Source organism: Geotrypetes seraphini, chromosome 9, assembly GCF_902459505.1.
Source record: "Geotrypetes seraphini chromosome 9, aGeoSer1.1, whole genome shotgun sequence".
Taxonomy (NCBI): domain Eukaryota; kingdom Metazoa; phylum Chordata; class Amphibia; order Gymnophiona; family Dermophiidae; genus Geotrypetes; species Geotrypetes seraphini.
In genome coordinates, this window is record NC_047092.1 from 187,716,374 (window position 1) to 187,730,236 (window position 13,863).

Here is a 13,863-nt window from a genome sequence, read left to right on the forward strand (position 1 = left end):
GCCAGATAATCGTGGTTTTTCGCCTTTCGCGGTCCAGCTCTGCCCGTATCCCCTGCGAATAACAAGGGAGAAGTGTATCCTGTTTCTAAGAGTTACTAATCCAGACCACAAGTACTTGGCTGGTTCTCAAACATAAGAACATAACAGTTGCCACTTCACTGGCTCCCTATCCGCCTTTGCTTACGTACAATGTGCTTATTCTGCATTCTCCTCTCGTCTCTCCTTATACGCCTCCTCAAGAACTCCATTCCTCAACTCCACTGCCAATTCCAGACTTTAAATTCCATTAGTGACTTCTATTCCACCAATACATTGCAGTTCTAGACGGATTACTGGACATTTCCAGACCAGTAGATGTTAATCTTTACGAATAGATATATATCCAATCATGACCAGCAGGTGGAGACTGAAAACAAAACTGTGGAATAGTATATAATATATTCCCTTCTCTGTTCTCATCAGTCTTCAGCAGGTGTTGAGTGATCTGTACCCATCTCCCTTGGTAGGGCTGTTGGAATTTGTTTAGGGGGTTTCTAGTCCCTGTTTTTGGCTGGACAGAGCTTGGGCGGGCCCTGTTTGGGGGTCCGTCCAACCTCGGGGGTGTCAAACCCAGCGGGTCTCGAGCAGGGTCCCTCCTCCCACTTCTTCCACCTCCCCACATTTTTTTAGAGGAGCCTCAGCAATAAGCCTTGCCTCCTAAATCAAGCAAGGCATATTGCTTTGAGAGCCTGTGGAGTCTGTTCTAAAAAAAAAAAAAATCTTGAGTTAGTGGCGGTCTGTAGGGTTGCTTCCCTGTCAGTTTACATTACATTACTGGCTTATATTCCGCCTGTACCTTTCAGTTCTAAGCGGATTACATCAGAACGATAACTGGACATTTCCAGGAAGAGAAATACAAATTACATTAAGGCGTAAGGTCTAAAGCAATTTTGATGAGTGGGTTCTAAGAGGGGGAGAGAGGGGGAAAGGAAGGGATTAGGACGTTTGGGTGAATTTCTTGAATAATAGGGTCTTGATTTCTAGTTTACTGTATTTTACTATATTTTTGCACTAACCGGTACTTTTTCTCCTAGCTAGGTCGCGTATGGAGCAATTGTGCCCTTCTCCGGGGGAGTGTGACACTATTTGGTCCAGCCGCGAGGCACTCGCGGCCGTCCTGAACTCGACGGTTTGGGCCGGTGTGGTCATGGAGCTCTGTCGGCAGCGGCTGCAGGCATCCAGAGCTCCCCGGCCTTAGTGCCTTGTGAGCCAGCTGAAGGCATTGAGGCAGCCCGGTCTGATCTCACTACCTCCGGAGGGATTCCCCGAACCGCCGACGGTAGGGGAAAAAGGATTCCCTCTCAGCTGATTTTTCAACAGCTGATGCCGGCTTGCCTACTTTAGCGCCTGGGACAGTTTAGGTTTCCCAGCCGCTACAGGCCCTGGAGGGGTTATTTTTGGCGGGATCTTCCGCCATTTTGACAGACAGTTCCCTTTCTTTTTGTCTGCAATCTCAGGTGACCTTCCCCCTGTATTGCAATCACAGGGGCAGGTTTCAGAAGGAACCCCTGCCGGGGCAGGTAGTCCCAGGGTTTTTTTGCCCCAATTTAATTTCTTTCTTTGTGCAGACAATTGGGGGTCCCACGTGCACCTGGGGGGTTTCGGGGGGTTTCCCTCCGTACCCCCTCCCTCTTTTAATTTGGTGTCCCCTCTTCCTCCTCCCTCATCCAAGAGCCCGCGGGGGGCTTGGACTGCGAATTGGTGGTCGGAGGAGCGTGTTGGCATGGTTGAGGACCTGGCCGCTTTGGCGGGCTTCCAGGATCCTCTAGAGGGGACGGCCGCTGGCAGCGGGGCGTCGGGTTTCCCGTCTTCCAGCGCAGATGCGTCCGTGATGCGCTTTTTATTCAGAGGGATGAGCTTTTAGACCTGATTTAGCAGGTCTCGGTGCTGCATTTTTGAAGTTGTGCCACCAGAGACCCCGCGTATGGGGGCCGCTCTGCTTCACGGGGGACTGTCCTGTTTCCCGCTCTTTTCCTGTGTCAGGATTTTGGGGATTTTGTGCTGGCGCAGTGGATGTCGAGGCGCTGTTTTGGTTGGTGCGCGCCTTGGCTCATGGGTGTCCCATCTCGGAGGGGGATAGGGCTCCCTTAATTCGCCAGTGGTGGACGTGGTGGTCTCGGCGCTTGCTAAGCAGCATACTATGCCTGTTATGGGCAGTTCTGCCCTTAGGGTCTCTGAGGAGCGTATGTTAGAGACACTTCTTAAGTATAATTTTGATGTCTCTGCCTTGGGGGTCCAGGCGGCTATTTGTGTGGGGCTGGTGGCTCGCACCGTGTTTCGGTGGTCTGAGCGTGTCCTGGATCGTGAGTCTGATGACTGGTTCTTAGTGGATCAGGAGGTGGTGAAAGTTGAGATAACTGCCTCGTTCCTTTTGGATATTCTTTTTTTTGTTTTAATCAATTTTTATTAAAGTTTTATAACCATGTGAATCAATACAAACACCATTTGTATACCAATTCGTAATGTTACAATCTTTCAGCAAAGCATAAAAATAATACAAATAAACAAAAGAAAAATAAGGGGAAAACCCCCAAACATAAATATATCTCAATCCCACCACCCTACATAAAGCAAACCAATATAATCAATACCATCCCCCATCGAATAACCACCATGCGGAAGTCCTTTCGTGGTTCCTTCAAAAAGACTCCCAATGAACCACCCTACCCTGCACCCTCCATCCCACCCTCCCACCCCACTTGAGTAAATAACTAAATTTGTTGAAATATTTTGTCCCAAGTTCGCCTTTGTAAGTCATAATAACCATAATGCTTAGCAGCTATACATTCCATCTGTGCAAGTTTTCGCAATTTCTCTACCCATTCCTCTTCCGGTGGAGCAGCTAACTTCTTCCAATATAATGCTATTAAACATTTGGCCGCCGCTAACCCCATTCTGACCAGTTTTGTCTGCCAGGGAGCATCTCTAACATTATGTAACCCTAACAGACAAACTTGAGGTAAAAGTTGCAGTGTATCCTGGATCCACAATGTCAAAGATCGTGTAACAATAACCCAAAATTTCTGGATCACCCCACAGTCCCACCAAATATGCATATAAGATCCAGGGCTCATACCACATCTCCAGCAAGAGTCTGAAACTTGAGGGTACATAATATGTAACCGTGCAGGTGTGAAGTACCAGCGTGTTAAAATTTTATAAGCATTTTCTTGGACCAATATACAATGAGATGCTTTCTGTACCTCCAAACAAGCACGTGACCATTCATCTGCAGAAAGATGCAGCTGGAGGTCCCGTTCCCACTGTTGTTTAAAAGGAAAGGAAGTCACTACTCTACCACGCAAGAACTTATAAAGAATGGAAATCGGTCTCGGTACTCTACCCAACAAAAGCCATAAGTTTTCCAAAGATTCAGTCCCCTGGGGATTCCCTTTATCCCAACTTTCCGAGATCATAAAATGTCTCAATTGCATGTATGCAAAAAATTCGCCTCTTAACCCCGGCTTCTTAGTCACCAGTGCATCAAAAGTAGGTAAGCATCCCCCAACTAGTACATCTCGAAATGTAATAATCCCCATAGATTCCCATTTCCGAAACGCCCCCCTTTCTAATCCTGCCCTAAACCGCGGTTCCCCCTTAATAGGAGCCAGCGTGGAGACTCCCCTACCACTCTTTTCCCTTTGATATAAAGAACCCCACATCCGTACTAAATGACAAAAGAACGGGTTCCCTTGCCCCTGCAATCGTTCCGTCAGCGAGGAAGAGATCCACAGCCAATTATTCAGTGTACAATGTGGAACATAGCTTTGTTCTATTTGAACCCCAGGTTTAAACACTGCGATCTTCCAATCCAAAATAAAACGGAGTTGTGCCGCCTCGTAGTACCAGTGCAAATTGGGTACTGCCCGTCCCCCATCTTCCCTAGCAGACCAAAGTACTTGTTGACTCAACCTGGGATGTTTCCCTTGCCAAATAAAATATCGAAATTCCTTATGTAATAGCTTCAAGAGTCCCCTCGGCACCGCTATGGGCAGCGTTTGGAATAAAAATAATAGACGGGGTAAGATATTCATTTTGACCACAGCTATACGCCCCCACCAGGACAACCACAAACCCTTCCAAGCTTGCAAGTCTCTCCGCACGAACCGCACTATCCTAGAGTAATTGAGATCATAAAGACACGATAAATCAGATGGAATCAAAATACCAAGATACTTAAGATGCCCCAGTACCCGCCTCACCGGAAAGATGGCTGTCAACCTCTGCGCCTCCTCCTCCTTCAAAGAGATATTCAAAAATTCAGACTTGTCCATGTTGATCGTGAAACCAGATAGACCTCTGTATGTCCCAAATACCTCCAACAACCCAGGAAGAGTAGTCTCCGGGTCCGTCACATAAAAAAGAATATCATCTGCAAATAGCGCCAATTTATGTTCCCGATCTCCTATGTGAATTCCTCTAACTGCCCCCAAATCCCGTATATAACAAGCCAAAGGTTCTAAATACAAAGCAAACAGTAAAGGGGAGAGTGGACAACCCTGTCGGGTCCCTCTTGTAATAGAGAAGAAATCTGTATAGAGCCCATTAATTTTAATACAAGCCCTTGGTGTCAAATAAAAGTTCCTTATCCATTTTTCATACATTCCCCCAATTCCCATCCGTTCCATTACTGCCCACAAAAAATTCCAATTGACCTGATCAAAAGCCTTTTCAGCGTCTATGGATAAGAGGACCATTTTACTATGTTGTTGCTGAGCCTCCCAGATCAAATGTAAAGTTCTACGTATATTGTCTCCCACTTGACGCTTCTGGATAAATCCAGCCTGATCAACATGGACAAGTCTCGGTAACACTCGTCCCAATCTCAATGCTAACACCTTCGCCAAAATTTTTGCATCAACATTTAACAATGAGATGGGACGATATGCTCCACACTGCTCTGGGTCTCGACCCGGTTTCAACAATACTGTGATCCCTGCTTCTCCCATAGTAGATGGCAAAGAGCCTCCATCTCGCACACCATTTCCAACCCTCACCAACAAGGAAACAATCTGCTCTCTAAAGGTCTTATAGAACACATTCGATAGCCCATCTAATCCCGGTGACTTCCCTCCTTTCAATCCCCGTATAACCCCAGACACCTCCCCCTCCGTTATGGGAAGATCCAACCTCTCTTGTTCCAAATCCAAGAGCTTTGGCAAAGGGACTATGTCTAAAAAATCTGCAATCTTAGAACCCTCACTCAAGTTGTCCCCACGATATAACTCTGCAAAAAATGTAGTAAACTGGTTATGAATATCCTTATCAGTCCTATACCTAACTCCATCTGGTCCACGAATACTCTGAATAGTAGCAGACATCCTTCGGGCCCGCAAATAGCGGGCTAGCATAGCACTAGACCGATTTCCATTCTCAAACATAGCCTGCTTCAATTGTGTCTTTCTAAAAGCTAAATCCTCAAGCTGTAGTTGGTGTAATTCCAATCGTATTTTACTCAAGGCCTCATATACCCTAGGACTAGGATCAAATTGATGTTGTTTTTCTAAATCCACCAATTGCTCCCGCAATCTCAAAGAGCGTTTAGCTTTGTCCCGTTTCTTACGGGCCCCCCATTTAACAAAAATACCCCGAATAACAGCTTTCAGCGCATCCCAAAGTATCCCCTCCCTTACTTCCCCATTATCATTTATATCTAGATAGTCTACAATAGAATCCTTCACCTCTTGTAATATTATAGGGTCTCCTAAAAGTGATTCATTTAAACGCCAAAATCTGTTACCTGATTGTATCCTAAGTCCCTTGCAAACCACCCAGACAGGAGCGTGATCGGAGATCTGAATGTTACCAATCTCCGCCTCATGAATCCCGCCCCAAAGATTTCTATGTACCCAAATACCATCTATTCTCGTGTAAGTCTGAGTAGCATTAGAGAAATGAGAATAAGTCTTCTGAGTACCATGTAGCAATCTCCAACAATCCACCAATCCCAATAAATGCATAAACTTAATCAAGGCCTTACTATGGCGTCGGAGAACCACTCGTCCCCCTTTAGAGTGATCCAATGATAGATCTGGGCACACATTAAAATCCCCTCCACAAAAAATCGCTCCCTTTGTGAAAGCAGTCAAGTCATCTGTGAGACCTGCATAATAATGTGATTGATCAGTGTTAGGCCCATATATATTAATAATAGTAGTCATTTTATCCTGTATCTTACCCCGTATAGCTAAACAGCGTCCCTCCCTATCTTTGAAAACCTCGTCTACCTCCAGCCCTATCCCCTTGCGAACCAAAACAGCTAATCCCCCCACCCTCTGTGTGCCTCGAGCCCTATGAGTCCACACTTGATCATAATGTTGAGTGTGCAGCAACCGCTCGTCCCTTGATCTTAAGTGAGTTTCTTGCAGCAAGCATATATCCCACTTCAGCCTATGCAGTTCTCGAAAAACTATACTACGCTTTCCAGGGTTATTTAATCCATTAACATTCCACGAGCCTAGGACAAGAGAACTATCATTCCTCAAGTGACCCCCCCCTACCCCCACCCCCCCCTTCCCCCACTCCCCCCCTCCCTCCCCCCCTGCTGTCTATGTGACCCTGACATGCCCAAGATCTGGGCAGCCAAGGAGAAGAAGTAAGGTCCCCCCCCCACAGAAGGCAACTGAGCCCTTTTATACTAGCGTTACTCATCCATACCCCAACAACCTCAAATGCCCATTACAATGAAGAACATCCGTAATAGTATAAGTAAAATAATAATAATCCCACAGACAATAATTCTTGTCATGGAAAACTTGTACACAATTCTATACATAACCTCTTTCTGAATATGCAAAATCAAATTAGTCATAAGAACCCCTGGCAAATGCCAGACTCCCCTTAACTAGGACCAAACGTCCTAGAGAAATACGGGGAGGAAGCAAAGAATAGATGGGTAATAATCCCCTCAATCCATCAGGTCTGATCCTTTAAATGCCGCTTTCCCGCACGTCCAACAGTGGACCAAACTCCAGTAGGACGCTTCTCCGCCTTCTTAGGTACAGGCACTGGAACCTCAGGAACATTTTTGCACCCCATTTCCTTCAGGGCTGCCCACGCCTCATCCACATCACCAACACGTTTGGATTTGCCATCAATCGTGATCCATACTCCAAAGGGAAATAACCAGCGGTAGCGATGGCCCTCTGCTCGCAGCAATTGTGTTATCTGTTGAAAGTTCCGACGTTTTTGCAGAGTAGACCAGGCTAAGTCTTGAAAGATGCCCACCGAGATGTTATTCCAGCGGTATTCCTGCTTGCGCCTCGCTATTTGTAGAATGCTTTCTTTAATCCCAAAATCCTGGAAGCAAGCAATAATGTCCTTAGGCCCTGTGTTTCGTGCAGGACCTAAACTACGGTGTGCCCTCACAAGCACTATTGGAGCAGACAAGGAGCCATGTGCTTCAGTGATTAAATCAGCACAGATCTTTTTCACCACCGCAGCCCCATCCTTATATTCCTCCAGCTCTGGAATGCCCTTAAAACGCAAGTTGCATCTGCGTGATCGATTTTCCAAATCCTCCACCTGAGATTGCAACGTCTGGATGGAGGACCTTTTGGATATTCTTTGTTACTTGGTGCGCCTAAGCCTGGGGCTTTTGGTGGCCGTGCGCCGTACCTTGTGGCTTCGTGCTTGGTCGGTGGTTGCCGCGTCCAAAACTGAACTTCCCAAAATTTCCCTTTTGGGGGTTGTTTTTGTTTGGAGAGGACTTAGATATGGTGGTTCAGACTCTGACGGACTCTAAGGTGCCCCATATGCCTGAGCACCGTGCCCGCCCGGCGTCTCGGGGTGGCACTGCCTGGGGGCGTCTGTGGGAATTTCGCCTGGGGCTGCTTCTTTCCAGGCTTCCGGTTTTTCCCCGAGATCAGTTGGCGAGTTTTTCCCCGAGATCAGTTGGCTTAGCGCATGCAGTCCTTTCAGGGGGCCCTTCGGTTCCCCTGCTGCCCGTCCTGCATGATGGCTCTTTGCTGGTGCCCCTTTGGTTCCCGTGGGCACCCGGCTGCGCAACTTGTATAACTGCCCAAGGGGTATAACTTATGGGCAGACTGGATGGACTGTCTGCACAGTGGTTGGAGAGGAGTGTGTGGCACAGTGGTTGGATCTACAGCCTCAGCACCCTGGGGTTGTGGGTTCAAACCCTGCGCTGCTCCTTGTGACCCTGGGCAAGTCACTTAATCCTCCATAGCTCCAGGTACGTTAGATAGATTGTGAGCCCACCGGGACAGAGAGGGAAAATACTTGAGTACCTGATTGTAAAAACCGCTTAGATAACCTTGATAAGCGGTATATCAAATCCTAATAAACTTGAAACTTGAACTTTTTCTGCCATTATTTACTATGTTACCCTGGCATCCTGTTTCTGTCTTGATTGATTAGATTGTGAGCTCATTTGAGCAGGGACCGTCTCCTTCACAATTCAGTACAGCGCTGCATACATCTGGTAGCTCTCTAGAAAAAGTACTAGTGGACTGAAGATCCATCAAGCCCAGTATCCCATTTCCAACAGTGGCCAATCCAAGATCCCCCCACAAAAAAACAGATTTTATGCTGCTTAAACTGAAAAGTTTGCATCTTAATAATGGCTTACGGACTTTTAAGAATTTATCCAAACCTGTTAAGCTAACTGCTTTTATCACGCATTCCAGAGCTTAACTTACATGTTGAATGAAGAAATATTTTCTCCGACTTGTTCCGACTACATTTCTCCCTCCGTATCCATGGGGGTTAAGTGCAGAGCCGGACTGCGAAGTGTGAAAAACCACAAATAACTTTTCAGCCGGCTCTGACCCACCCCCGCCTCATTTTGGACCTTCCCGCCTCCCTCCTGGCATCCCAGACCTTACTTGGTGGTATGGCGGGCTTTCGGGGCAGGAGTGATCTTCTTACGCACCTGCCCCATGCAGATCACTCACAGCAAATGGCTGCCGTGAGTTCCTGTAGTCTCTCGAGACTACGACGGGAGCTCACGGCAGCCATTTCCTATGAGTGATCTGTATGGGACAGGAGCATAGGAACATCGCTCCTGCCTCGAAAGTCCACTTGACCACCAGGTAAGTTTGAGATGTCGGGAGGGAGGCGGGGAAGGCCTGGAATTAGCTTTTTTTTTTAAATAAAAAAAAATTGCGAATAACCGAATCCGCGGATACTGAAACCGCGGATTCGGAGGGAGAAGTGAATAGCATCTGAGCTGTAAAAGGCTTGCACCTTTCCAGGGAGTTCTGGATGTTTGCTTAATACCAAGCTTCATTACAGATGACCCATGTGGTCAGAGTAGTCTAGTCTAGAGAATGACACGGGGAAAAAAATCTGTCTCCGTCCCCGGCCCACCATCCTCTGCACCGCCCTGTCCCGCCGTTCCCTTCACCGCCCCGTCACTGTCACCGCCATCCCTTACACCGCCCCGTCACCGCCACTGCCATCCCATTCACCATCCCCACAGCATCCATATAAGCCTTAGTACTGTAATATTTAGCTTATTCCTTTCTTATAAATCAAAGTTCCTGCTGCTGAACCAGCGAAAGAGATATTCAGCTGGCAGGGCTTTGTTTATAAATTTTTATCAACACAACTAATATACTACTTTATCCTAAAGCAAAAAATAAATAAATATAATTTTTTTTCTACCTTTGTTGTCTGGTTTCTGCTTTCCACATCTTCTCATTCAATTCCTTCCATCCACTGTGTGTCTTCTCTCTGCATCTTCCATTTGCTGTTACTGTGCCTCTCCCTTCACCCCCCCCCCTCCAATTGGTCTAGCACCCATCTTCTTCCCTCCGCTCCCCCATAGTCTGGCATCTGTCTTCTTCCCATTCTGTCTTCCACATTTCCCTTCAGGGTCTGTTCCTCTCCACCCTCCTTCAATGTCTGCTCTATTCCTTTCCACCACCACCCTTCCCTCCCTCCTTTACCATCTGTTCCTTTCTAACACCCTTCAGCTCCTCTCGCGTGGCCTATCTATCTACCTTCCTCCCTCTTATTTTCGTGGCACGTTACAATGTAATTTGTGCAAGACACTGGAGCCTGCGAGCTCGGTCCCTGCCCCATCCCCACAAACAATCTCGCTTCTGTGCTCCTATTTTCCCCATTTCTAATATCTCCCCTATGTATCTGCCATTGTCCCCTCCCCCTGTGTCCATATACCATCCCCATGGCATGTCCCCTTTATGTCTCTGTCCCAATTCCCCATGCACATAATTTCCCCTCTTTCTGTTACCTTCCTGTGTCCAGATTTCCCCTATCTTCCTCTTCCATACTAGTGTGTCTCTTCTTTTCAATCCCATCTAGCTTCTTTCCCTCTTTCTTCCCCCCCCTGCTTCCAGCATCTGGCTCACCTGCCTGTCCTCCCCTTTCTTTCCTGCTGTGGGTTTTTCTTTCCGTCTTCATCCCTTTGGCCCAGAATCCTTTTCCCTTTCACACCCATTTTGAATAACTCTAAGCCAGGAATCTCAAAGTCCCTCCTTGAGGGCCGCAATCCAGTCGGGTTTTCAGGAGTTCCTCAATGAATATGCATTGAAGCAGTGCATTCACATAGATTTCATGCATATTCATTGGGGATATCCTGAAAACCCGACTGGATTGCGGCCCTCAAGGAGGGACTTTGAGACCCCTGCTCTAAGCTGTCTTAATGCCCCAAATCTTTTAGCAACTACGGATGAGTAGTTCTGCAGTAATTGCAGCTGCACTGTGTTCATGTCCAAAAAATCAGAATAATAATAAAACTGCCAGCACACACCTACACATGAATTAGAATGCTGTTGTGTGTGTAAATATTAGCCTCACAAAATTTTTTCACACATAACATTTTTGTGAAGCTAATTTTTATGCACAGAACAACATTGTGCTTCAAGGGCAGATGTGTGCTAGGACTTTTATTTTCTTCGTAAATATACACAGAGCTGTCACTTCCCATTCTGCTTTTTAAAGTTGCAAGCACTTCCTGTGATCACAGAGAAAAACAAAGAAAAAATGTGAACCGGGAACACGCGCGATCGCGCGGTCCCCACAGCCCCCACCCGCCCGCCTGATCGATGGTAGTGTTTAGCCAGCTCCCTCCTTTCACCTCACCTTAGTTTGCAGGCTTTCTTTTTCGGCGACCTGCACGCTTTTCCAAAGAGCCGCACATGCGCGGCTGCTCAGTGTTCAATCTTCTGCTCTGCTGCAACTTCCTGTTTCCGGTTGCGTCAGAGCAGAAGATTGAACACTGAGCAGCCCCACGTGCGTGGCTCTTTGATAGCGTGTGGGTCGCCGAAAAAGAAAGCCTGCAAACTAAGGTGAGGTGAAGGGACGGAGCTGGCTAAGATCGATCGGTCGGGCAGGGGCTGCGGGGACCGCGCGATCCTTGATGCCTCACTACGGAGACAAGACCATTCACCACTCCACGGGGCGGTGAATGGCCTTGTCCCCGTCCTTGCAGCGACTGCTATTTTTCTTTCCCCGTTTTGGTGGGTTACCGCCACCATGTCATTCTCTAGTCTAGTCCACAGGATCAGTTCTTACAGTTAGCCCAGTGTACAGAAATAGTTGGGCTGATCCTAAGGTGCACCAGTCACTAGTTGAAAAAGAGCATAGTAAAACCCTACTGGGCCATTCAAAGGTCCATCAAGCCCAGTATCTTGTTTCCAACAGTGGCCAACCCAAGTCCCTAGCTAGATCCCAAGATTTTATGCTGCTTATCCTAGGACTAAGCAGTGGACTTCTCCAAGCCTATGGAAGTCACTTTTAGGAACAGTCTCCCAGAAGAAGTGGTGGAGACAGAGACTGTGTCTGAATTCAAGAAAGCCTGGGATAATTACGTGGGATCTCTTAGAGAGAGAAAGAGATAACGGTTACTGCGGATGGGCCATTTGGCCTTTATCTGCCATCATGTTTCTAAGCTGCTCTAACAGTAAGGAGCCTTTCAACACTAACATGGAGCAGCTTAATTGCAGGATATCTGGAGAGCGGTCCAGAATGTAAGCAGGAAGGGAAAAGAGAAACAAATCTGAGTGAGTCACTCATGCAATCCACTCCACACACAATGTCAAATGCAACAAGTAACTGAACAAGCTCCAAGATGATAGTGACATGAAGTTTCACTTTGTGCAATTTTCATGCTGAAGAGGTACAGGGGTCCATTTACCTGTGGTACACCGATTTTTCTGCAAGCGTCCAGAAAATTCTCCACATTCCGCCTGCATTTTGCCATTGTTAGCTTGGGCTATGGGGGAGATACACACAATTGTTAGTGATTGGGCCGACGACCCTTTTCTGCCGTCATACTCTATGTTTCTGTAATTCAAGGCAGAACTTTTTGGAAATGGTTACTTCACTTTGAAAGAGATTTTTATACATAACGAGACATCAAAGAAATGGCAATGCTTAAGAGGAAATGCTGTTTTCATTAATGCAATGAAATCATTGTAATGCAGTTTAGATAAAACTGTGTGCAATGAGCATTATAAGCTTGCCTTGAAAATCCCTGGATATTCAAGAACTGCCAATGCAACTTACTCCTGAGATCCTCACACAGCCCTGTGGTGTTTTCTGGAGACAGCAGGATCAATCAGACATACAGTGGGCGATAACGGATGGCACCGACACAGACCGCTTGTTTTTCTGAGCTATGAGAGGTTTTCCAAACAGCCGCCACCTCACAAAACCAGTCTATCACAACAAAGTTACATAGTAAATGGCGGCAGATAGACCCAAAAGGTTCCTTTTCTGGACACAGGCCCCATCCACTGGAGTTTTCGTCAAAGCGCAACTGACACGGGATTTTGTAGACTGCAATCGTATCTCCCCTCAGCCGTCTTCCTCTCTGTGTACGTCTGGTAGTGCTATAGAAGAGTAATACTAATGAGCTGAATGGCCCAGTAATCACTTGCATTACAATTTCATGATTAAAAGTCCACCTGATACTGTCCTTAGGTTCCAACTGCTAGTTGCCTTTGAAGCTCACTCCTGCCTATCCAAACCATCTCAATTGTGGGAATCAGACCCTGAAAATCTGCCCAGATCTTTTGTGTTCACCAAATGCTTTTTGGAATTCCGTCACCATTTTTCTCTCCACCATTTCCAGGCAGAATTTCCCAACATTACTCTTAAGTCTACCACTCCTCAACCTCAATTGATGTCCTCTAGATTTACCAATTTCCCTTCTCTTATCACCCATGCCCCAGCTCTCCTCTAAAGTATACATGTTCAGCTTTTCAATTATCTTCTTGGACATCTTTTACGCAGATTCCCTACCCTTTTCATTGCCTTCCTCTGGACTGCTTCAAGTTCTTATATCGTTAGCCAGATACGGTCTCCACAGCTGAACCCAAGTGGGGCCTCACCAATGACCTGTACAGGGGCATCAACACCTCCTTTCTTCTGCAGGTTACGCCTCTCTCTACACAGCCTAGTGTCCTTCAGGCTACAGTCATTGCCTTGTTGCCTTCATATCCTCAGACACTATGACCCCAAGGTTCCTCTCCCATTCTCCCAGCACATACATCTCCTTCAGATTTCTACTCTGCACTTCTTTGCACTGAATTTTAGTTGCCAAACATTAAGCCAACTTTTGCAGATCATTTTTCATTTTTTCCACTCCCTCTGGGGTATCCACTCTATTACAAATCTTGGTAACATTCCTTCTGTGCACTTATTGTAAATTTCTTTCTAAGGTACTGTCGGATTTCCATCATCCTGCCTACATTCTTTCCAAGGCCTCCTACCCCCAAAGGCGAAAGTGAACTGCACACATTGGTCTGTTAGAGAGCCTTGCTCTTATATTTGGCCTGGACTAAAGCTCTTAGAAAGTCCATTTACATTTTTGTTAGTTTTGACCTAACAGGGTGGAGG

The 13,863-nt window shown here is 46.7% G+C and overlaps 1 protein-coding gene across 4 annotated transcripts in view; it reads right to left on the reverse strand.

Annotated features, from left to right (window-relative positions):
- Positions 1 to 13,863, reverse strand: part of LRCH3 (leucine rich repeats and calponin homology domain containing 3) — a 101,353-nt gene that overhangs the window by 4,983 nt on the left and 82,507 nt on the right. For all 4 annotated transcript variants that reach the window (XM_033958116.1, XM_033958114.1, XM_033958117.1 and 1 more), the window contains one exon: positions 12,158 to 12,235. In XM_033958116.1, coding sequence (XP_033814007.1) covers positions 12,158 to 12,235 — 78 coding nt within the window. The remainder of the gene's footprint in view (positions 1 to 12,157; positions 12,236 to 13,863) is intronic.